Here is a 23,634-nt window from a genome sequence, read left to right as displayed (position 1 = left end):
ACAAATATGGTCAAGTCACCTGAGTAAGAGTGACCACCAAAAATCCAAATGTGACCCAGCAGAATGTCCATTGTCACTCTAGAATGCAAGATTTGGCAGGAGAAAGTTTACATAGAAACCAGCCTTGTAGTTAAGAAGTTATTTAAGAAATATAGAAAGAAATATGATTCATGTAGAAATGTCTGTGTTAAACACAGGAAAGGACTCCACTCTGCTTCACTCTGATTGGGCAGAAAAACACAGATTTTCTAGCACCAATCAGAAGCCAGAATAACTGAAATCATATGGAACTGGTCTCGCAAGACAATGTCCCTAGGAGCTCTTCCACCCCAACTTGAAATCAACTTAAAGCCCCAGGGTTTCTGAGGATGTGTGTCACAGCAATAGCTAACTGCTGAACTTAGACACTTGTCTCCATCTTTTAAATGGGGTGAACACCTTTAAAAAAGCTAATTCAAGTTTCTTCCACCTAAGAAAATTTAGCCCTGATTGCTTTCAAGTTTCTTATTTGTAAACCAACTTTCTTCAGAGTACCTCCTCTAACAACCATTTGTGAAGTAAATTCCAATGACAATAAGAGCCAAGGAAAATGATAATTCCAACTCAGAACTTCGCTGCAATTCATTCATACCATGAAGCAACAAAATTGCCTCAATACCACAAGAAAAAAAACTAAGTATCAGGAACAATAGATTTACATTACAGCTTTTAATGCCTGGTGGGCAGAATTATTAAGTAAACATAATTCCAATAACAAAGGGTGGTACTAAGTTATTTCAATAGCTTCTCCATCTAAATGTTGACAAAAGATTGAGCCATTTAAGTAAACAAACAAAAGGTTGAGTAAACACTTACAAAGGTTTTGATCCTCCTGTCTGTACCAAATAAGAGCGCAGGTCCCAGCTGCGTCCATCCAGTAAATTGAAACCACATGAATCACCAGAGTAACCTGTCTGTTGTCCTAAGAGAGAACGTACAAGCAGTCCCTTAGACAAATATCGTCAAGCGCTGCGAAAATCACAGCTTTCGTTGTACTCGTCGACTCATCTTCTTCACCTTGAGGCCCGCGTGACATCCCTCCACATCTGTCATCAGACTTGTTTTTGACACAAATTTGTCGCAGATTCTACACAAAAGAATACAGATGAAAAAATTAATATAATTTATAGCTTTCTCATCGAAGCTAACGCCCGAGAACAAGTGATGATTTGATGATTTGTAACTTCTTCGGTTACATTCATTAAATCTGCAAACCAAAGTAGCATCAAACTATGTCCCCCGGGAACATATTTACAAATTTTAGTCTTGCAGCGAAACGACCTCTTGAGCAAGTTGGTTGCGGTAGAACCACAATCGCGGCGAAACAACTTCAGTAGAAACTGCCATAAACTGAAGATTTTGTGTTTTTTCATAAAAAATACTTTCTATAAAAGTGCTTAAGAAGACATTTAGAACGGATGTAATGTTTCTTAACGAAAGAGAATTTCGCCTCATTCATCACGAACGCTCTAAATGTACCTGGTTGAAGCTTATGTGAACCGGTTCAAAGAGGCATGCTTCAAGTGAGATTTTCACAATATTCCAATTTCCCTGACATTGTACAGTCAGGTTTTGAGTCTGAAAAAGAGAGGGTTGCGAGGGATACTAGCCGCAGGGATTGCAAATTTTTGGACGACCACGTTAACTCAGGTTTCCCGAAAAATTGCGCATGAGCAGGCGACCCAAAGAGCTCTCCGATGTTTTACTCTAAAAAATTAACGTATAAACCATAAGATGTTCATTACGCTGAAAATAAACCCAATTAAGAAAGGAATGCATCGAGAGTCAAGCGTCCTATTTGATAGTAAAGCGCTCTTTCGGCAAGTCCAAGAACCGCGCGCTTCGCACCGTGGAAGGTAGTCTTGTAGCTGATCCATTTCGCTCTAATTTGCTACTCGGCTCGGAAGCTTTAACATAAATCAGTATTAATCTAAACATGTAATTAAGGAATAAAATAAAAGATGATTTACTTGTAGATGGCTGCCTCTTCCTTTGATCTTCGCAAAAGCCAGGTCTTCCTTGCAATGCCGGCTGCGCTACCGTTCACAGTGCTACAAACTATTGAATCTGTCACTCATTTGAGTATGTTTATATTCACGTGACGATCACAACATGATGGAATGGAGCGAAGAAAGGCCTGAGATAATTGGGCATTTTAAAATTGAAAAACCCGCGGAAAATGCATCAAAAAGCTAGAAGAACAATAACCTCATTATAAATCTAACCATAAGTTTTATTTCCGGAGTGCTCCATCCCGCCTCCTGCGCCCAGAAGGTGAGAAAGCCAACTCGTTGGACTCCCTTATCTGGATCAACGGATTTGCGTCATCGATCGGTAATTGTGAAGAAGAGCTCCCCAAAAAACCTGTCGGCCGACAGTTGGCCGTCTGTCGGCCGACAGTCGGTCGACTGTCGGCCGACTGTTGGTAATGTGTCGGTAACCTGTCGGTAGCTTGTCGGTAGCTTGTCCGTGAAACGTTAACACAAACCATAATGTTTTCTCTCGGTTTTCGCTTGAAAACGACATCCAACATGTTTAATACGTTGACAATTGACTTTCAAGATTTGGTGGCTCCTAAAGGAGCCGTTTTGTGCGTGGTGAAATATACAAGATATTTCACTCGTAGAATCGTGCCTCGCTTGATACAACATCCAACATGTTTAATACGTTGACAATTGACTTTCAAGATTTGGTGGCTCCTAAAGGGGTCACGAATTCCCACGTAGACTCTGTGACCCCCTTCCGCAGTATGATTTTATTGTGTCAGCGGTCGTCCCACTTTAGTAATAACTAACTAAGGGGAGCTCAACTTGGGGACTAGGGTTGAATCAGCTGTTAATTATAACTAGCGGCAAGAATCCCGCGCTATTATTTAAAGTCACGTCCCTATCAGGGCTGATGGGCCTTTCCTTGCTAACGAGATGTCATCCGAATTTTTTGCAACGCGGGCTACTAGCCTTAGCTGTAATCCAAATAGTTCTGGCAAACAATCTACGCTAGTTAAGAAGGAAATCGAGTTTCTTCATGCAAACCTCTGCGAGGTACGCGTTGATAGTGAATACGGTTACGGGTTTTTAGATGGGACAGAGGAACGGAAGGAAGACCTCATTGAGCAATTCACCACATTGAATTCTACATGTTTTGTGCGCTCCACAACAGAGGTCAAGGAAAGGTCGCGGGGATCATCCGAAAATAGTATTTTCAATCTTCTTTACTTTTTCTTTTGAGCATTTTAGGTTTGCAATTTTCGGGAATAGGAAAACGATTGCGCAAAACAGAGGACGAATACAGTCAAGGAAGGCCATGCCAGGGTTTTCATGTTTATATTACAAAACAACTTGACCTTTCGCTGCCTTTTGTTTGTTAAGGGCGGAAATATGCTAGTCATTTATGGAGCCCAGATGCGACGTCCATATCTTAATGAAGAAATGAAAGCGAAATATTATGTCGCAACAGTTCAATAAAATTTAGCTATCAAGTGGCCAGGATTTTAATTTCGGTAATTATCCGAAGGCATTTACAGCATCCGTTCCACACGTGCGTTGACAGACTATTGCACAACTTTCACCGGTGAGAAAATGAGTACGAAGAAATGCTAAATCATCGTCATAAAAGTCAACAATCATTCACAGTTGTCAAGATTTAGCGACTATTTAATAAAGCGTTTTTCGTAGTCTAAAAATGATCACATTTTTCTTTAACCTCGGCCCGAAAGGTTTTTAACAGTTTACACAGGTTTGGAAGAAAAGACAAGGCGCTGTGAAAAACATGCGCGTGTGGACCAGATCTGTTTTGTTTGCACTCTTTTTTCTTTTTTTTTGAAAAACAAAGAAAGCAGCCCAAAATTATGAAAGCTTGAGTCTCCAGAAATCTTTAATTCAATTTAATTTCTGACTTGCTAGCCACTCTTCCTCCTGGCACTTTATCTGCAAAAGAAACACAGAAAATTAAAGAGGAGATCCCTAGTTTTGTAGATGGATGGTTAACTGATACGGTGAGCAGTACTGTATTCCAGTAACTATTCGAAAGATTAATTTTGTATATCTTCAGTTGTTAAATTCGTTGTGCTTCTCTTTGCAGATCGTTGATGCTACACTGTGGAAACTAACAAAAATCTTTGCTGCTGACAGTACCCTTTGTCAGTTGGTGAAACATGGGGCAAGTACCCGTAGATTGTGGATGGGCGAGAGGTTCCATGGAATTGAAAAAATTGTTATTCCAATGAATATCACTGGACATCACTGGACATTACTGGTAAGTCGAGGATGCTATTCATACTGTACACTTTTTTTTAAAAAATAGTCATCTCTAAAAATTTGTATTATATTCTTTAGATAAATTGAACATTGTACACATGACTCAGGACTTCGTTTTGGCGACATAAACTAAATGTGTTCAAAGATTTTAGATAACAAGGAATCTATCCGTGTCTACATTGATCCTATTCATGGAAACAAACATCCAAATGAAATAACAGCAGCTTCCAATCCCAGCCTGTACAGACTTATAAATAACATAAGGTGAGTTTCTGTATTCCCAGCAAGACCCTGTGTTTCATTGTTGTGAGAGTTATTAAAGGCCATTGTACTGGCCACATTGTTTTTATGATTTTTCAGCTATATATATATGAGTAATTTAGTGACTTCATGTAACATAAACTTAACTAAACCTAACTTAATTGATTCCATCAATCGCCAGGAATTAATATTGAGACAATGTTCATAACTCATTTTTGTAGCTATATCCAGTAGCATTTATGAAAATGGTTGCAATCTTTCTGTAGTGAGGCTGCTGACATCAAAACAGGCTGGAAAAGTAAAGAGTGGGCATGCCTCAAGCCACCCCATTTTCAGCAAACTGATGGATTCAACTGTGGAGTACTTATTTGTAAGGTAATCTTTAGAGTAGTATAAAGCATTAGATAAGTGAGCTCATAGGTACCAATTCCATCAATATCTTTGACATTAAACAGTCAAAACAATATGATGTCATTCCATAGCAGTTTTTAAAGAAACATAATCAGAATATTTACATTTTTACATCAACCAATCTTACATCATATATAATATAACTGCAAGATCTATTGTTAGTTTGCCAGGAACTTGTGTGATAACAGACCAATCACAAAGGTCAATGTTTCTATTGAGAGAATGAAGCTTCTATCCAACCTGTTTGGCAGCTGTTACGATGACATTTTGAGGTACAATAATTATGCCTTTCTTATCATTACAATCACCACTGTGTATTGTGTTTAATCCCAAAAAACAAATTGAGAATTAAGTAATTATTTTGAACTTTTACTTCACTTTTTGGTAGAGGAAGGGATGTTGTTGTTTGCAAGGTGTGTCAGATGGATGACAATGAAGACTGGCTTGGCTGCGATAGATGTGGACATTTCTTCCATGCTAGTTATTTAGGAGTGAACTTTGCCACAGCATTGCAAAATCCTTTCTTTTATTGTCCATGATCATACACTTAAAATACACACAAATAGCAACCTATCTGGGAGTCTTCTTTTCATTTTTAAAGTATGTGATGGAGTTGTGGCTCAGCTTGTTGAAATTTACATTCAAGGGAAAAAAATTGTGAGAAAGTGTATTTTCTAAAGCAAGCTATATAATTTAAATCATTTTTTCCCAAAGAATATGCAGTAAAAGGGCCCAAGAGGTGTACTGTTAAGAGACCAATCATTTAAGTCAGTTAAAATTTGACTGACTGAATGTGATCAGTAATACTTCTTTGTTATAGTCACAGCAAATGTTCCTTGATTTAGGCACTCATTTGCTGAGAAACTGATGAAATAGATATGTCATGTTCATTAAACATCTTTTTGGACAAAAACCATGGAACCAATATTTTCAGAAACTGTAATTGTAAAGAAAACAAGAAAGAACCAAAAGGCACACAAACAAGCAAAAGATAAAATACTAAACAAGAACTTAATGAAGAGAAAATTGAAGACACACTTCCAGAAGCTGGTGATAAAAAATTAATGCCCTTTTTTACCCTGTACGTTCCAATCTGATTGATAAACCATTTACCAACCATTTACAAGACTAATGGCTGAAGTATTAACCTGTGAAAAATATTATGGAATTGGAGTTGACGATAAAATTTTGAAGGTCCGGTTCTAAATAATTCATATCCTTGTACTGTATGTTCGGGTATAACACGTTTGTCACTGGTTTGTGTATAAACACTTTCTTTCCTAATTTCAAAAGCAATTCCCAGTATCTAAGAGTTATTTGGTGGGGGACAGGGGGATGGGAACCCATGAGAATAGGGGATGGAGGTGTACTGGAGGCAAGAGGGGCAGGAACTGGGTAAAATTTTTAGCAAAATTGCATAAACTTTTGCAATGAAAATAAAACAGAGGCAAGAGCCATTTAATAAGGGTATGGGAATCAGGATATTCAGACCCCTCTGTCCAACTCCCCCCTCCCTGCAGTAATTTGAAATCCAAGTTTTCCCAGCTCATGCGAACACACTTGAGTCCCCCCTTCACCAACTCAAACTATTATTGTGAAGGACCTGCTCTTCACCATGACTAATTATTAATATGAAACCATTACATTTCCTTCTGCAATAAGCTAAGAATACCTTACTGGCCAGCTTCTAAAAGCTGCATATTTTTTACGATAATAATGCTTACTTGTTCTTAATTTTAACTGATGTCAACTACTAAGTTTTCAATGGGCCAGTAGACTGTTAAACAGACGAACCTATTCCTGATCTTAACGGCAAATTATATAATTATGGCCACCTTGGAAGCTCAGCTTTTTTACTGTATTAAAAATTATACACGGAAAAGTTCTGCAGTTTTCTAATAAAGCATTCCTTTTTACCGATGTACTTACCTCCTATTTGAATCTGCCATTCAATTCGCCTTTTCTTAACGTAAATTCTAACAAAATCCTGCAAGGTTTCAACTCCGGAACCCAACTGATTAGAGTAGAGTAATCAATTGTGATACCGCTGGTTGACTGCAGGCATATCCTTGTCTATTATTACTAAAGTGAGACGACCGCTGACACGATAAAATCATACTGCGGAAGGGGGTCACAGAGTCTACGTGGGAATTCGCGACCCGGACCCCTCCTAAAGGAGCCGTTTTGTGCGTGGTGAAATATACAAGATATTTCACTCGTAAAATCGTGCCGCGAACTTCATTGGCAACAGCTGCCCCTCTCTCCTCATGTTGCTCATGACCGGGATGTAGCGCCGATTAAATTATCTTCCCATGCGATTCTTAGATTGTCTGGTGTGTTGTAAATTACGCAAGTGATATATCCTATACGCATCTGATAACATTTTGGAAGAAACGTTTCTTTACATACTACCAACTTTGCCGTCGATCGGTAAGTAGGTGAAGTCTGTCGAGTCATACATCACCATTACGGATTGTTATGTCACGTTAACTGTTCGTTTTTAACACAATTTTTCTTTTTTCTTAACCTGTCGGTAGACTGTCGGCCGACTGTCGGTCAACTGTCGGCCGACAGTCGGCCGACAGGTTTTTTGGGGAGCTCTTCTTCACAATTATAATTTACCCATCGATCGGCTATGCCTCTCTGCAGCTTAGCTTCTCTGGGCGCCCGTTGAACACAAAACTGCCAGCTTTCTGATGAAAATTATTGTAGATCATAGGTTATTATATTGCTGCTTTTCACTGATGTAAGATGAGTCAAAGAAATTATGAGAAAATTCAGGTTTCGGCGAGATTCGTGCCCATGCCTCCCCGTTACTAATTACGAAGCAACATGTTAAGAGTGAGGCAAACTTCAGAATTTCCCCTTTCCCGTAGAGGGATCTGATCATGCACTGCGATGCAATAAATTTAAGCTGACATGCAAATGGCAATCATGTAAAGAAACGATCTTAGCGAGTGAGTTGCAATTTGGCAAATGCAGAGAAAAATTCAGATCGAATCTCTCGCGCGCAAAAGTGGCTACAGCCTGTATTTCCAAAAACAAGAAGTGACAGAAGTCAAAGAGATCCCCGGTGAAGATCACAGGGATCACGATTACTTCATGAAAACCTCCTGACAGGCTGTATTTCCCACAGGTAGCCCAACCTGTGAGGTGATCATCTTGCGTAATAAGAGGAGGAAATATAAGAGTTTGTACGGGAAAATTTACGATCGCTCTAAGCAATGAAAATTAAAAATACAGTCAAATTTTCGATGAAAATACCTCACCTTACTTTCACAGTGAATTGCTTGTTTTCTGACCGCTTAATTTGATGCAACGAGGCCATTTTAGCGAGTTATCCATTTCTTGGTTTATTACTACTCCTACTGTCTTCTCTAAGGAGTAGGAAACCTAGAAATTAATAACTTGCTAAAATGGCTTCTTTTCAACATAGTAATCGGTCAGACAACAAGCAATGCACTGTGAAGCAAGGTAAGGTATGTTATTGAAAATCTGACTGTATTTTTACTTCTTAAGAGAGTCGCAAATAATCCATACAAACTCTTTATTTTCTCCATGACTCTTATTACGCAAGATGATGACCTCACAGCTAGAGCTTGGGCTCTCTGTGATCTCCCTTGAAACCTGAGAGCGACGAGACTCTCGCGTTTTTTCACCTCAGGCATTTCCTTCGAAACGCGTCCTTTTTGACGCAGTTTTACCTATAATCCACACTAGCGCACCCGAAAACGCCAATTGTAACAAGTACTTTACGAAAACCGTCTCAGAAGTGGGACGTTTAGAAAGAAAAATAACCCAGGGCCACAATGTTAATAAATATCAATCAATGTTCTTGATCCTTCTTCAACGGAATCATTATCGTCATCAGATCTCAGTTTTTTTTTTTTTAAAAACAGACCCTGTCGTTGTGTTCAAAATCCTGCAGAGTCATTTGTTGTATTTCGAGTCAAAGCCAGAAGCACGTGTCAAAGTCTGCACAAACGTAAACATGCGCGTGTCGATGCGCGTGCTGTGATGGAATGCACAGGAAGCTTTTCCTATTGGCTGATTCAAGCACGCGCGTTGTTCCTCCTTTGCATCGTCATAAATGAAACATTTCAGTTGCAAAAGACGTTTGCTCTGCCCGTGTTTCGCAGAGAGAGCTGCTGACTAGTGACTTACCTTGAATGGGTGTTGCTTGGAGTACTTACAAACAAAGAAGACAACGGGAAAAGAAACAGAAAAGGTTTGAAGTCTTCGAGCGTTTGTCTTTCACTGCGTAAACTCTTTTTTATTGCATTAGCTGCAGACTTTTCTAGGACCGCAGTACAGCCACAGAAAATAGTCAGCGCAAATCCAAAATACCACTTCAGGACACTAGTTTTAGTTTTCCGTTCAAAAGTCGTTAAGTTGGGTTAGGGTTTTATTTATTCCAATTTTATTACAACGGATCACACAAAATGATAATCAAAACAGCCCAAAAGTTGAACAGAAAGCTATTTGAAATGGTGCGCAATCAATATGAAAAAGGGACGAAAGAAAGAAAAAAAGAAGCAAACGAACAAAACAATCATATCACTTCCACAGCCACTATTTACCGTTTTTTTGTGTGTGTGTATGTGTGTGGTCACTTCAACCTAAAGCCTCGGTTACATCGACCAGTTATCGAAAAATAAATACAGTGGCATGTTTTGAAAAATGAAACGCGTTTCTTTTTTTCACCTCAGGAAATGCAAGCTATCACCATTAGAGAGAGAGAGGATATTAAAGATTAAAGCTCAAATGGAAGTAGAAATTCACGCTTTGGAAGAGCAGATTTACCGTGAAAAACTCGCGCAGATTGCTAGGGGTAACAGACCTCAGATGCTGACCGACGGATTAAGGTAAAATTTCTTATCAATATTTTGCATTATTCCTTGATTCTAGCACATTAGAGAAAATTTGAATAATTGTCGATGGCCGGGAGATTCAAAAGCCTTGCCACCGAGTGAGGAAAATTCAAAGTCACGACCTTGTTGATCACCTACAAGCCTGTCATGATCTCTTGTGTTAATCAATGATTATGTTACCATTCTGAAAATATTTTTTCTCTTTTTTTGTAATCTCACTTTTCACCTACGAAGGTGGAATAGCGAGTACATAATTTTCATACCTGTCGGTCAAAAAGCTTTTGTGAAATGCGGAGTTTCACTTAGAGCTCAATATCTTGATGTGGATTGTTGAAATTGAACCTGTTCCAAGCGTTTTGCGAGTCAAACGGGGCAAAATAGTAAACAGTGTGACAGTGGCAGTACAGCGAAGGGAGGTTTGGGTCGAGTCGCAATTTGATTCGAACCTCTCTCGTTTTTCACCACTCCGGTACTATTGAGCCGTTTACTATCGTGCTTCGTTTCACTAACTGAACGCTCGGAAGTCTGGATTAAATCCAACCGTTTGCATTTTGTTTCTAACGCGGAGATCTTCGCTTTATAGCTGGACTGGAATCAACAAACCAAATGCAAATTTACAAAGGGAAGGGTTTGACTCGCAGCTTGAATCTGAGAGACAAATGCTTGATGCACTCCAGTTCGCATGGTTTCAAAGAGAGAATCCGCTAGAGAATTCGATAGTGGGCTCACTTCCTAACCTAAGAGATATATGGCATTTTGAGAAAGTCAGGAACCCAGGAGCTGAGCAAAAACACTTTTATAGAGAGCGTTAGGCGACACTTGCTAGAGTGTGATGGTTGTAAATAAGGAAAGCTTAATTAAAATGATTTACAGCCAGTGTTTCATCTGTTCGAAAAGAAGAAATATTCATTACGCATAGCAGCACAATACTATCAAATAGTGCCACATTTCAAGTATTTTTGGAGAGGGTAAAAGACATTGGTTGGTGGCCAGTTTTCCGTCAGCGCGAGGTTCAACACTTTGACCCCTTAAAGTGACTGGCATTAGGAGCCCATTGCTGGGCTTCTCATAGCAGCTAGTTCAACTTACATTATCACCCTACATCAAACATAAGCGCCATGATAACGAAGGAAATGATCATTATTAAAGAAGCTCTTCAAGGTGCTGACAAGTAGAAATTGTTTACCAATCAAGAGCTTCTTTAGCTGGTGAAAATTTCTTATTACCAATATTAATGGGATTACTCCAGTTGTAATATCAACAGAAGTTAAACTTACGATCCAAAAATCAAGTTGAGTTGGTACTCAATATATGTTAATTATTGCTTTAAGCAAAAGTTTAAACAAAACTAGACAATGATCAAAACTGTTAGGCTTACATCTGGAGAGTTTGCCATGATAACCTTGCTTAAATACCGCATCATTACAAGTGCTTAATTTTTTTAAAAGGCAAGTAACAGATATGCTAACACCAGAACAACTCAGTGAATGTGTCAAACTCTTGAAACAAATTCTTCTACACAATATTTGAGCTCAACAGGATTTAAACCCGAAATAAAAGAGAAAGGTGGTTCCATTAAAGCAACGAAGAGTTACGAAAGAAGTATTACACCATAAAAATACTCATTACTTCATGACTTTGCAGAAATTAACAAAGTTTGTGGCTTTTTACTTTTCTAATCTTCAGCATCGCCAATCTCGTCTATTATTTCAAATCCCTCCATTAAGTCCATATCATCATTTTCTGGAGCTACTTCTACTTTCACTTTTTTAGCTTTTGAAGACTTGCCCGCACCTGTAGCAGCTCTGGTGCCCCGTTTTGTTCCTCGACCGCGCCCTCGTCCACGTGCTGTCCCCCCTCTACCGGCTCCTCCCCTAGCATTCTTCCGGCCACGCCTTCCAGTAGGGGTAGTTTCTCTTACAGGGGGCGACTCCTCGACCTCTTCCTGTGAACTCGTCGGTGTCTCTGGCTCCACAAGCTCGACGTTTTGACCGGGCGGGATGGAGACGGGTGGTATTGGCTCTTCAACCTCTTCGTTGTTCACAGATTCATCCGTGGCCATTGGAGTGAAGTCCTCCACATCCTATGAAAATAATGGAACACAAAATACTTAAGCTGTGGTATGTTGCGCGAGACCCTCTGGGGTCTGGTGGTTAGGAGGCACTGTACTGTGTTCTTGAGAAGGCCCATTAATTTTAAAGTAGCTTTCGTCATCGAGGATAAATCGGAAAGTTGACGAAATGCTTAACCCTTTACACCCCAACATCTGTATGCATATTCTTCAAACTGTTCTCTATACTTTTCCTATGGAATTTTCAAGGAGAAATTATCATAAAACAATCATGTGCCTCTTGGGTGTGTGGCCATTTCCTGTATTCTCATAACCTTTCTGTTTGATTCAATAGTGATACTGTAGGGAGATATTAGATGCTAGCCACTTCTAGGTGTTGAAGGGTAAAGGTTATCTGTGCCATCAGTGTGCATCATATCCATTGAGAATACCAAATCACTAGGTTCGTGCTACTTAGACCAGAATAACCTCAAGCAGTATGGACCGCTTGGCTCATAAGTTCACTCATTCTACATCTAGGTGAGTTTGTTACGCTTGCCAGAGCTGATTCCAATCGAGTGTCTAAAATAATCCATGATTCTTATGGCTTTGCTTTACCTAGCTGTGTTATCAGTCCAAAAAACCACCATCTCAACCAATCAGATTCAAAACTAAAACCAATCCTGACTTGTTCGCTCACTTTTGCCCACCTTTCAAGAAGTTTGCCTGTTTTTAGTTCAGGTTTTGAATGGCTAATGATGATGTCAATCTTTACTTTGATTGGCTGTTGTTATTGCTTTGATTCTGGTTTATCGAATCCAAAGTGAAAACTACTCTGACATGTAAACTCTATCTTCAAACAAAATCACAATCTCACCACACATTAAGGCTTCTAACCTATGTGAATACAAAGGCAGCTCTCTACATCAAGTTGCTTATCAGAGGCCCCATTCGTGAAAGTTAGAAAAAAGCAAACATATGAAGATTTAACTACAGTTGCTTGGATCTACCCTACAAGATTCAAATGCAACACGTGACTTTTTTTCATCAAGTAGTTCTTAATAATGCACTCACATCAAGTTGTGGTGTTGTTCCTGATAATGACAAGTCACTTTCTGGCACTTCCTCATCTCCAAACTGTTCTATCTGGCCGAATATAGGAAACTTTTCTTCTAAAGTACTTTCTCCATGTTCATCTCCACTTTGGTCTGCCAAAAGTGAGTCCTCATTAATGTTATCAAGGTCTCCCAGGTCTAAATGCACATCTACAGCTTCGCAGTTGATCTGCAATTGGGAGTCTTCATCATAACCCTCTGGGGCTACCACAAATTTTGTTATTGGTACCTGTAAAATTTAAAATACAATTTGAAAACTAAACACAGAGCATTCTCAATACCAATCAAACTAAGCGCTTACCATCATAAGATATATCAGGGCACACTCAGCTAGGCCATCAAAAACGATTTTTATAGTTTTGTCCCAAATGATGCACAGTTTTATCAAAAGTCTGACATTATTTCCCATTGAACAAGTGATTGCATCATAAGATATTTAATAACAGGACCTTTTAACAAGCTTAACCCTTTAACTCCCAGATCAAATTTGTAATTCTCCTTACTGTAAACCATACAATCCTTATAATGTTTGTTCAGACAATTTAGTATTGATCAACTTATTATCCTCAAAAGGATATTTTTCTTTATTCTCATCACTTATCTAGTTGATATTTTATGGATATTGTAAGGAGAAATTCTGTCTTGATTACTTATGGGAGTTGAAGGGTTGATGAATTGGATAGCATCATCCCCAGTTGGACATAGGGTGACTACTATGAAAGCTTGACAAGAAAAAAAGAAAAGGCCACCTGATAGTAAACAGTACAAACCTCTGGCTGTTGTTCACTCTGTGAATCCTTGCGATGGCTCCTCTGCTTTGAAGAGCTTGATTTAATGTCTTTATCAAGTACTTCATATAGCACTACTTCTTCTCCCTCCTTAGGTTCCAACACTTGCTCTAACTCTTTATTTCGCAATAGCTGGTGATCTTCATACTGTGGGTGTTCCTGGGCATATGTCTAGAGAAACAAATGGTTAAAAGATGGTCTATTCATTACATTTAGTCGTAAAATCGCAATTTATGTTGATAGTTCAAATATTTTGGCAGTAATTCACAATTTAGCACGAGATTTGCCCTAGCTCTGACTTTTAAAATATTTGCAGATTTTTCTCACACATGTATTTAACACAACATCTTTTTTTTCCATATAAATCAATTACAGATCAAAGATAAGACAAACTTACTTGATAATTCTTTTGATGTTTCTTGCCTTTGATGTGAGTAATCACATCATTTCCACAGCGGATGAATGCTTTGCAAAGGCGGCAGTTAAATCCTGACACAGCTTTAACAAATTCACAACCTAATGAGAAGAGAAAACCAGAAGGTGTTCCAAATTGAATGTTTCACCAGGGAAAGTTGTTTAAAGTGCAATGAGCAGTAATACTGGTTAATCTATTCCATTCATTTCTTTAAGTTTAAGCTCTCCTAATTGACTGAAAATTTTCCCTTTGCATCACTTGTCTGCCTGAATGTGCATCAACACTGTGAGTGGAAATTCCTACCTGGTCACTGCTGGAAGTGAAAGGGCTGTGTATAACATAAATAAAAACTGAATATCCTTTTTTTCAATTTTTGCCTCACCTAACATGTTTCGTCCACTTGTGAAGCCCTCAATCTGAACCCTTGACTGTGTAACGGATGAGATTGTAACCACGTCTCCTTCTTTCATGGCTGTCTTTCTGGTGTTACATGTGTATTTAACAAAGTCTAAATTGAAGTCAGGCCCAGGAGAGTGAAGAGCAGGGGGACTGGATACCTCTTCAACACTGAGCTTTTCCCTGTCATCAGATTCATTAGCAGTCGACACCTCTTCTGTTCCAGATTTATCTGTTGGTGTTGTCCCCTTGGATATCAGAACAGAACAGGCAAATGAACAAATTAAATTTAAACGTAGTAGACTACAATGCTCCTCTAGAGTTTTGGGTGATGGAAAAGATGTAAGTGCTGGCTTTTACAACAGAGCAAGAAAAGCACATCAGTTTCAATACTAAAAAAAAAGTCAATTTAACAGGACAGCTAGAAAGTGAAGTTTGATTAATAGCTGAGTGGCTCATGGGCCACCACATCTCCCTTCACACACCATGCTTCCAACAAGAATCTGCAAAGCCTCTCTTCTCCCTATCACCCCAAACAAGACTTTTAACCCCTTTAACTACCCAACTTGACCAAGTGAGAATTTCTCCTTACAATAACAATACAATATCAAGCAGATGAGAAAATACCAATACAATAAGGGGATTATTAATTGAACCAATACCAAATTTTCTGAACCAACAGAATACTTGGCAAACAGGTAAGGAATTACCTATGAGCTCTTAGAAGTGAATTGTATTTACAAGCTCTTATTACATTATATATATATATTATCTTTTGAGTATTGTAAGTTTTTCATCAAGAAATGCACACTGTATAAGGTTTTCAAAGCTGGGTGACAGTTCAGCAAAATAATGAATTGGGGTTTGGTTCTAAATGTGTACCCCATGTTGAACAGCCAAAAATTATTAAATACCCCACAAAGGGGCTTCATAAGCTTTACTGGCAATCTCCCATTCCACTATCATTGGGATGATATTAACAAAAATAAGTCAACTGATGCAATAGGAAAGCCACAAACAAGATATTTACCTGACTAAAACTCCTGAACTTTGCATCCTCAAATTCCTGTCCTCGGCTTTCTAGAACAGTCCTTGCATGTCTCTTTCCAAGAAGATGTTTATGAAAGCTCTAAGAACAAGAAAATTTTTACGTAACTGAAGACAACATCTTGTTACTACTTGTATTTCAAAAAATTACCCATATATGTAATAGCTTGTTCAAAATATAGCCAAGCAACAAAGTGTTCTGTATGTTTTTTAAAAAAGTCTAAAAACTGGGAAACTCTTGTTGGCAACACTTGTGTTGTCTTCGCAAGATATGCATAAGAAGGTTTGAATCACAAAATTGTAACACTCCCTGAAGTGATTTACATGTACAATGCAACTTCTCCTACACAGCCATACATCACCCAACAAACAAGTAATAAAAATACTCAAACTTATTAGATAGAAGTTGTTATACCATGACATAGCAATCTGGTAACCCCCCAGTTTATCAGAAGTGATTTACAGGAAGTGTGAGGAGTGGGATAATATTCAGATCTTTAGAGTGAGAGGGTTACAAGTCCATTCAGGACTTAGAGCCGTCACCTTCACCATACAATTGATCAAAGTGGTCAACAAGTAACTTCTCCAAACAACATCAAAATACCATCATCCGATGAATAGGTGTGAGAAATCACAATTTCATCAGCTAGAGTTTGATTTCATGCTTTGATGTCGATTGTTCTCAACAATTTAAAGGGAAATCAAGAGATCAATTACTCAAGTCTTGCAGGTACACAAGAATGAATTTTGATTTTATCATCACTCCATACCATTGGCAAGTTGCAAATAATCTTGCATTCCTGACAAATGTACTTGTTTCTTTTCCTGTCGTACAGAGAGATCATCAAAGAATCAACATCTTCTCCAAGAAAGTTTGTGGATTTGGGAAGAGGTGGCTGATTGAATTCATTTGCACGAGGTCTTTCATTAACACTGTCTTGCTCTTGCTTTTCCTCTTCATGCAGTTCCTCAACCTCCTGTTCATTATCACCTAACATAAATTGAAAGATCCCTTGATTTACTACCAAACATGGTTAGACTGAACCAATTTTTATGCAGGTATGATGACTAGTCATTTAGGAACACTAAAATAAAAAGGATCACATGAAAAGTTTTATCATCACTCATTTTAACCCTTTGACTGCCATGAGTGACCAGGACAGAATTTCTCCTTACAACATAAATACAATATCAACCAGATAAGGGATGAGAATAAAGAAAAATATCAATTTGGGGATAATTACTTGATCCAATTTACTAAATTCTCTGAAATAACATTATAGGAATTGTACAGTTGACAGTAGGGAGAACAAAAGATTTGATCTGGAAGTTAAATGTTAAGAACAAACCTGATACCAAACTAACCTCCTTCCTCAACATCCTCCTCCTCAACTTCCTCCTCATTGACTTCTTCATCCTTGGTCTCCTCTTTGGTTGTGACAGTGGTCTTCTTTGCTTGGTGGCTCTGTGCTCCTCCTCCAAACTGCCTGCCTCTATTTTGAAAATTTGATCCACGGTTGAAACCTTGCTGGCCACGATTGCGATCTGGCCGATCTCTCTTGTTTGCAAAGTTACCTCCACCCCATCCATCATTTCTACGCTTACGGTTCTGCCGCTGCATGTCTCTTCCCCCAGTCCTTGGTATCAGTGGTGTGGGTAGTAACCCTCCTAGAGAATTAGGCATGGCACGCTTCGCTTGCTGAACCTGTGCTTGAGCATTTGCATTAGCTTGCGCCTGCATAGCTGCCAAGAGTGACTGAGTCTGCACCATGGCCATGAGTTGCTGCTGTTGCTGAGCCAACTGTGCTGTCAAGCCAGCTGTTGGGTTATTACCTCCTCCTGACAGACCCAAAGCTGTATGATGCACAATATAAAGTTAGATTTGTAACAAAACACAATTTGAAGAAGTGCGAAGAAGCATAGATTTGACATTTACATTAAGAACAAAAAACAACATCTACATGTATGTGCATGTACATTCATTTCATTAGTTTTTGATGTACACCTCTCCAAGGAATTTGAACTCAAGACTGGAATTTCAATAAAGTAAAGAGAAACACTTGTGAAACATAAATAAATGACTACCTATTGATTTGATATTATTTTCTATGGCACAATTTCTATATTCAAGAGGGTACAATATATCAGAGGTTGAAAACTTTATCAAGACTGACATTGTTAGAAAACTTAGACTCTAAATAAAGCACACTTGGAAAAATCTCCAGAAATGTAGATTTTGGTAGAAAAACTAGAAAATCAAAACTTAAATGCAAGTTATTTACACTTGTGAAATTACATTTAGCTGGTAATCAAGTGTTTAACTCCACAAAGAAAACATTGATTCATCAAGTAACTTTGATGTTCTAGTGATAAGCCTTTCCTTCTTCAAAAAATTACATGTATATTCTTTTTATTGGCTCATTTCGCTTTGGTGACACTTGAGAAGATCTGAAATATGAATGTCTTGATGATACCATGCCTATTAGGGATATAATCTACTGTTCCACCCTTCATGGGAGTTACTACGGATGTGCCAAAGTATCAGCACTTTTTCAAGTACATGCACAAAAGCATGAAAGCACTTTGAAGACAAAATTTGCAATCTAAAAGGAATTTTTTTCATCCACACAAGTCAATAAAATTAACAAAAATTAGTTATTAATCAGCACGACCACCAAAGAGCTTGGCAAATCTTTTGGTAACATCTTATCTTTACAATTTTGGTTCACAAGGTGAAGGGGATGGATGACCCCTACTTATCTTAACCCTTTTACGAGTGACTGAGACAGAATTTCTCCCTACAATATGCACTAACAAGCAGACAAGAGATGAGGATTGAAAAAAATTCAATAATGGTCAATTATGGGATTCCTTGATCTAGTAAAAAATTCCTTAAACTCAAATCAAAAGAAGTATTTTGTGGACAGGAAGGAGAGTCACTAGTAAGATCTTGAGAATGAAAGGGTTGAAACAGCATGTCTTGTAATCTAATGGCCCTCTCCCATGAACTTGAGCAAGAATTTCTTTATAAAAGGACATCCTTGACTGTAAATATTTGTTCAGAGACTACATCTGCAGCTCAATTTAAGGTTAAGAAATAGCCCAGTTCCTGGAGAGGTTTCAGCCAGCCTAAACATATCCATGGAAGTAAGAAGAGCTCAAAGAGCTCAGATTTATTCCACTTTGTCAGTGTTCTCATTACTTTAATCATGACAGGAAAGGGAAAGTTTCAAACCAGTACATCAATCCTCTTACTTGTGGAATTTTGCAGAATTTCAGGCAGTAAATTTTATTGGTTACCACCTGAAAAGGAGAACACTATTTGCATTATGCCACACTGTGCCCTTTTGGATCAGAAGACACAGGTGCCCTGAATCTACTGCTTGTGAAAGAACATGTTGCATCCAAAGCACCGACAAATAGTCATTCCATAGGTGGTGAGGCAGGGGAGGCTATTATGCATAATTACTGCCCTTCAGTGACAAAGAAACTAATTGAGATGCACCATGAGGTATGATCACAGCTCACTGCTAATGCATTGTCACAAAGCGATTGAGGACACACCAAACACTGTTCACAATGCAAAAGAGGTTTGGTTGTAACAATGAATTACACAGAGGGCATTTTAGGAAATGTGTGCCTAGCCTGATGCACTTTAATCCCTTAGTGTCAAACTCCTCTGCCATCTCTGTGCTCTTTGACAAAACTGACTATAAGGGTCTACAAAAGCTGGGCTGAAAAATGACACCCATTCTCAGGCGTTTCAAGAAAAACTGGTCAAAGGATGTCTACTGCTGCCTGTAAGAACTCTTATTGCACTCTGTTTGGCCTGCAAGGTTCTTGTGCTTGAGTTTTGCCTTATGGCCCGTTTTCAGTACACAGCTGCCCATTACACCATAGACAGCAGCTTACATGTATAGGGAAGTTACTGAAACCCCTGCATTCTGTACACCAATGTCACACTGTACAAAGGACCAGCCAATTCTAGCCTTAATTCTGAGCTTCAACAATGAGGGGGCTGAAATTTTCTTAAATTTTTAACCTTTCATACCCTTTTGTAGCCCAACGGAATTGCATTTTCCTGTGCCAAACAGTGTCACAATCACTTCCTAGCTAGAACTAGGAACAAAATGATGATGTAAAAGACCACTGAAGTTTAGGGTGATTAAAAAAACTCCTGCATTGAGTTCAAATTCCTTGGGCAGGGAGTCACCGTGCTAGTAAGATTCAAATCAAGTGAACTGCACACATGTCCACCAAAGGAAAGAATGAAACATAACTAGGGATTTTTCACCCTTTTTTATGCACATGAATATACACTTAAGAGGACAAAATCCTTGCCTTGAGTCAGAGAACTAAGTCTCAAAATAAAGTGTTATGTCCACTGTTTATCATCTACATTTTTGTGTTGAGTAAATGTTACATATTTTCAGTGATGTAGGCAAGTGAATGTGAATATTGACCGTCAGGTAAACACCACCAGTATTTCTCTTAACGACAATAACAAACTATGACGCAATGCAAAGTCACAAAGAAACCTGAGGACACGTCAATCAAAAACTGATTGCAAGAAAATGAAATGTAAGGAACTTTAAGGTTACACTTAAAGAAAACAGAAGTCAAAGTGGACACAAGAGACCACTCAACAGAGAGGACAAAAAACGACAAGAACCAGAGTTTTATGTGAACTGTTCCTAGCTAGAATCAAAACTGAACACAGGAGCTGATAGGGTTAGAGTGCAAACCATAAAAGAGCACTGCATTGGGTCATTAAAGCACAACTCAAATACTGAGGAGCTAAAAACACAACAGACCTGGAACTTGTAAAGGATTAGATGGAAGCTCTGGGACAGAGCGATCACCAGGCTTGGCACCCAAAATTCCAGGTCCCTGATTAGTAGAGCTTCGGTTGCCTTGAGATCGATTATTAGTGCTGTTGTTCCGATATCGATCTCTGTTTTGATTATGATTTCTATCATTCCTGTTATTACCACGATCAGATCTTGAGCTGTTCAAGTGTCCCAAAGGATAACTCACAAGATTTGACTGGCTTCCTTGCCGATGGTCATCTAAATATGATGAATAGGAGGGCTGTATTTAAGGGGATAAAATATAAGCAAGAATGTTGTCAGATAAAAAAAAAAAAGATTAATAAAGCTTGATGACTCTTAATTGTTCCTGACAGATTTAAGACAAACAAATGCACAAGTACAGGACAATGACAACTGCCAACCTGAGGAAACAACTGACATAGCAAGTACATGATGAATAGCTGGAATCAGTTGGGTGATGTTATAGATATATGTTGCCATACATCGCTTCTACTTACACAATAAAAATAGTAAGATCTTCAACTGCTTCAAGCAGATGTATGTGACTAAAATGGATGCATGATGTCTGAATGAAAAAAACACTGCTAATAAACTACAAAATCCCTCATTTCACAGCTGATGTTGAAAGATCCAAATGTACAGAACAGTTTTAAATACGATCTTTCTGTTACAAACCCTGCCAAAGTCAACTGATCAAACAATATTAAATATGCATTTTAGAGTCAACCTTATGGAGACAGGTGTATTTGAGTCCCAGAATATTATTTTCTTCATGTACTAAGCAATGTCTTCTCTTATATTCTGTGCCCAACTCTTGTGTATCACAGGGAGCATGATGCATATAATTTTGCAATTAACTTGCAAACTTCATTGACTCTGTTCAAAACTTGCAAGGACCTTAAATTCCTTTCCCACTGAAGTCCAAATGCTGATAGTTTTGAACATAGAAAATACTAATGTGGAAACTGGACTGTTCAGTGGTCCAAATAAATTTGGTGATATTATCATAAAAAGAGGATTTCAATTTGAAATCCTTGGTCTCTCCATGAAACCATGAAAAAAAAAGATCTCTTTTGAAGTGTCAAAGGCCTCGTGATTGACCACTTTACTTCACCCATAGTAAGAATTTTACAACAGAAATGAGAAAAAACAAACAAACAAACAAGCAAGCAAAAAACAAGAAAATCCGGCCTGCCCTTCCATGAACGGATCAAACTGTAGCTTGTCTGGAGTTTTGTCCATGGACAAGAAAGCAAAAAGGTAGCTTGTGAATCAATCCTTACTCTAGACAAACGAATAGAAGGGCTGCTTAAGAAATGGTGCTGGTGCTGCCTTGGTGTGGGGTATTGAAAATAATTGGTTTTATCAGCTATGTGATAATGTAAATTTGCCAACATAAGGAGTTTCTAAAGCTAGCGCTTCAAGCATCGGCCCTTCAAAACAACCAGACAAAGTGCTACTAAACATGATTTGTAGCAATATACCGGAAAGTACTTCAAGCAGCCCAATCACATAATTGAATTTCTGAGGAGCTGCCAAATATTTTCCATTCAGCATGAGAATACAGTATGGAATGGTTTTTGGCAGACAGAAGACATGATTGCTATTAAATTGGGAAACATTCCGTCAAATTCCCACTCAGATTGCGGAAAGACTGCAGATTCTTCTCGTGGAAGGTAAGTTTATAACACTTCTAAGTAAATATTTGAACTGAAATTCCAAAGCCGTGGAGAGCAAGTAAGCAGGTAGATCAACAGCCGTCATAAATAGCTAGCGGCATCACATCAACATTTCCAGCTTCTGAGTAAAGTAATATCTGGATCTTGATGACTTTTGAATGAAAAGACGAAGTTCATGTACTACGGAAGAGCTCTCGCTACAAGTTTCACACATTCAAATTATCCTACAGCAATACTGTAAACATAGTGTATTAAACATCTGTTTATGGCACAGTGCTAATATCATATGGAAATTTTGCGAACGGCCACACTAAACCGTTGTGCATATTCCTTAATGAAAGACAATTTCTACTTCTAAATTTCTAATAGAACTTTCACCCACAAGCGCTACAACGAGAAAGTGAAATTTCATCAATGCGAGCTACTAAAATGCTTGGAACCTTGGTCAGTTTTGGTATGAATTATTCTAACACGTGTGCAGAAAATTATAGGTGTTTCTTGTAACAAGTAACGATGGATTAGTACTCCCTTTCCGAATTCCTTTTCAAGCAATTAGGTAAAGCTTACTTCTGGCGAGAACCTCTCCCGCGAAGATCTCCCTCTAGCACCACCGCTGTCTCTTCGACCGTACTCATCGTCTCTCCTTGTATCTCGATCACGATCTCGGAAGCGTCTGTCATCATAGTCTTGGCGGTCCCGTCTCTGGTTTGACCCTGAAACATTTTGCTGGAAATTTGCAAACGCCTCAGTAAGTGAAGGAATGTTTAAAGGGTACCTTCCGAATCGTGACATGTTATACGCGAGTAACACAGCAAAATGGCAAAGTTAGCACTCTCCACGCGGTTGCGCGCTCGCAAAGTTATCCGGGATATCGAATACATATGCCTGCATGATGCACGTCCCCGGATATAGAATAATAGGATGGACTTCATCGCAAGCAAAATTGATCGGATTTTTCTGTGTCCCAAGATTATTTATCGAGGCTGAATCACTTTCGATGCAAGGCTACATATAGTAGAAAGAATGACTTAATGAGTGGGAGTCTGCAGGAAAAGTTAAAGGTGTTTCAACTTTTTCCAGAGACGCAGGACAAAAACAGGTCGTTGATATATTGATAGTAATAATGATAATAATGGTTATAGATGCTAATAATGAAAATGGTATGAATAATGATACTGATATACATGGTAGTCATGATATAAATATGTTGTTGCTAAAATCTAGCGGTTGCATACCGTTGTTTAAGGATAGTGTCTAAATTTCTAAAATTCTCGATGTAAAGTTACTCGAAATCAAAATTAGCGTGAATACCGCTGAAAAGATACTAATTTGCATTCAACAGTGCTTCATTGCGCGCATACGAAAGATAGCAGTTGTTTTTTATTTTTCACTTATTAGAAGTTTTGGCGTGTACTATCACTAATTATTTTCACTCGTCATTAGTGAGGAACAACTTGTAAAATTACTAGACGAT

General features: G+C 38.5%; 4 protein-coding genes across 4 annotated transcripts in view; 2 read left to right on the top strand and 2 right to left on the bottom strand.

The window, feature by feature from the left end:
* LOC149042769 (uncharacterized) overlaps positions 1-2,130 on the bottom strand; it is a 45,294-nt gene extending 43,164 nt beyond the window's left edge. Inside the window, exons 1-3 of the mRNA XM_089213516.1 lie at positions 2,010-2,130; positions 1,057-1,126; positions 856-961 (exon numbers count right to left, since the gene is read on the bottom strand). Coding sequence (XP_089069642.1) covers positions 856-961; positions 1,057-1,075 — 125 coding nt within the window. The 5' untranslated portion in view covers positions 1,076-1,126; positions 2,010-2,130. The remainder of the gene's footprint in view (positions 1-855; positions 962-1,056; positions 1,127-2,009) is intronic.
* Positions 2,131-2,906: 776 nt separating this feature from the next.
* On the top strand, positions 2,907-5,880 carry LOC149042768 (uncharacterized). Its single transcript, XM_089213510.1, has 6 exons — positions 2,907-3,080; positions 4,120-4,293; positions 4,441-4,559; positions 4,823-4,931; positions 5,130-5,239; positions 5,356-5,880. The coding sequence occupies exons 1-6, from the start codon at positions 2,961-2,963 to the stop codon at positions 5,504-5,506; spliced, it is 783 nt and encodes a 260-aa protein (XP_089069636.1). The 5' UTR covers positions 2,907-2,960; the 3' UTR covers positions 5,507-5,880.
* Positions 5,881-9,016: 3,136 nt separating this feature from the next.
* Positions 9,017-10,714, top strand: LOC113668387 (uncharacterized). Its single transcript, XM_027184280.2, has 3 exons — positions 9,017-9,195; positions 9,677-9,832; positions 10,422-10,714. Exons 1-3 carry the CDS (start codon positions 9,137-9,139, stop codon positions 10,648-10,650), a joined length of 444 nt encoding a protein of 147 aa, XP_027040081.2. The 5' UTR covers positions 9,017-9,136; the 3' UTR covers positions 10,651-10,714.
* Positions 10,715-11,130: 416 nt separating this feature from the next.
* LOC113668386 (uncharacterized) lies at positions 11,131-23,012 on the bottom strand. The gene is made up of 10 exons (XM_027184278.2): positions 22,728-23,012; positions 20,464-20,740; positions 17,015-17,503; positions 16,420-16,640; positions 15,633-15,731; positions 14,589-14,850; positions 14,189-14,307; positions 13,774-13,962; positions 12,963-13,232; positions 11,131-11,921 (listed from the first exon to the last, which is right to left on the bottom strand). The coding sequence occupies exons 1-10, from the start codon at positions 22,950-22,952 to the stop codon at positions 11,514-11,516; spliced, it is 2,559 nt and encodes an 852-aa protein (XP_027040079.2). The 5' UTR covers positions 22,953-23,012; the 3' UTR covers positions 11,131-11,513.
* Positions 23,013-23,634: the final 622 nt, after the last annotated feature.

The sequence above is a fragment of the Pocillopora damicornis genome, chromosome 7 (genome assembly GCF_964200805.1).
Source record: "Pocillopora damicornis chromosome 7, jaPocDami1.2, whole genome shotgun sequence".
NCBI classification, from domain to species: Eukaryota; Metazoa; Cnidaria; class Anthozoa; order Scleractinia; family Pocilloporidae; genus Pocillopora; species Pocillopora damicornis.
The sequence above is the reverse complement of the archived record's forward strand: the minus strand, read 5'-3'. Positions and strand labels throughout refer to the sequence as shown.

Excerpts from the sequence above, each read along its gene's own strand:
- LOC149042768 (XM_089213510.1), top strand. The coding sequence starts at position 2,961 with ATGTCATCCGAATTTTTTGCAACGCGGGCTACTAGCCTTAGCTGTAAT. Across the intron at positions 4,560-4,822 it reads AGACTTATAAATAACATAAG|TGAGGCTGCTGACATCAAAA; the intron begins GTGAGTTTCTGT and ends ATCTTTCTGTAG. Across the intron at positions 4,932-5,129 it reads GTGGAGTACTTATTTGTAAG|TTTGCCAGGAACTTGTGTGA; the intron begins GTAATCTTTAGA and ends ATCTATTGTTAG.
- LOC113668387 (XM_027184280.2), top strand. The coding sequence starts at position 9,137 with ATGGGTGTTGCTTGGAGTACTTACAAACAAAGAAGACAACGGGAAAAG. Across the intron at positions 9,196-9,676 it reads CGGGAAAAGAAACAGAAAAG|GAAATGCAAGCTATCACCAT; the intron begins GTTTGAAGTCTT and ends TTTTCACCTCAG. Across the intron at positions 9,833-10,421 it reads ATGCTGACCGACGGATTAAG|CTGGACTGGAATCAACAAAC; the intron begins GTAAAATTTCTT and ends TTCGCTTTATAG.
- LOC113668386 (XM_027184278.2), bottom strand. The coding sequence starts at position 22,952 with ATGTCACGATTCGGAAGGTACCCTTTAAACATTCCTTCACTTACTGAG. Across the intron at positions 17,504-20,463 it reads TAATCCTTTACAAGTTCCAG|CTTTGGGTCTGTCAGGAGGA; the intron begins GTCTGTTGTGTT and ends TGCATCATACAG. Across the intron at positions 11,922-12,962 it reads GAACAACACCACAACTTGAT|GATGTGGAGGACTTCACTCC; the intron begins GTGAGTGCATTA and ends TTATTTTCATAG.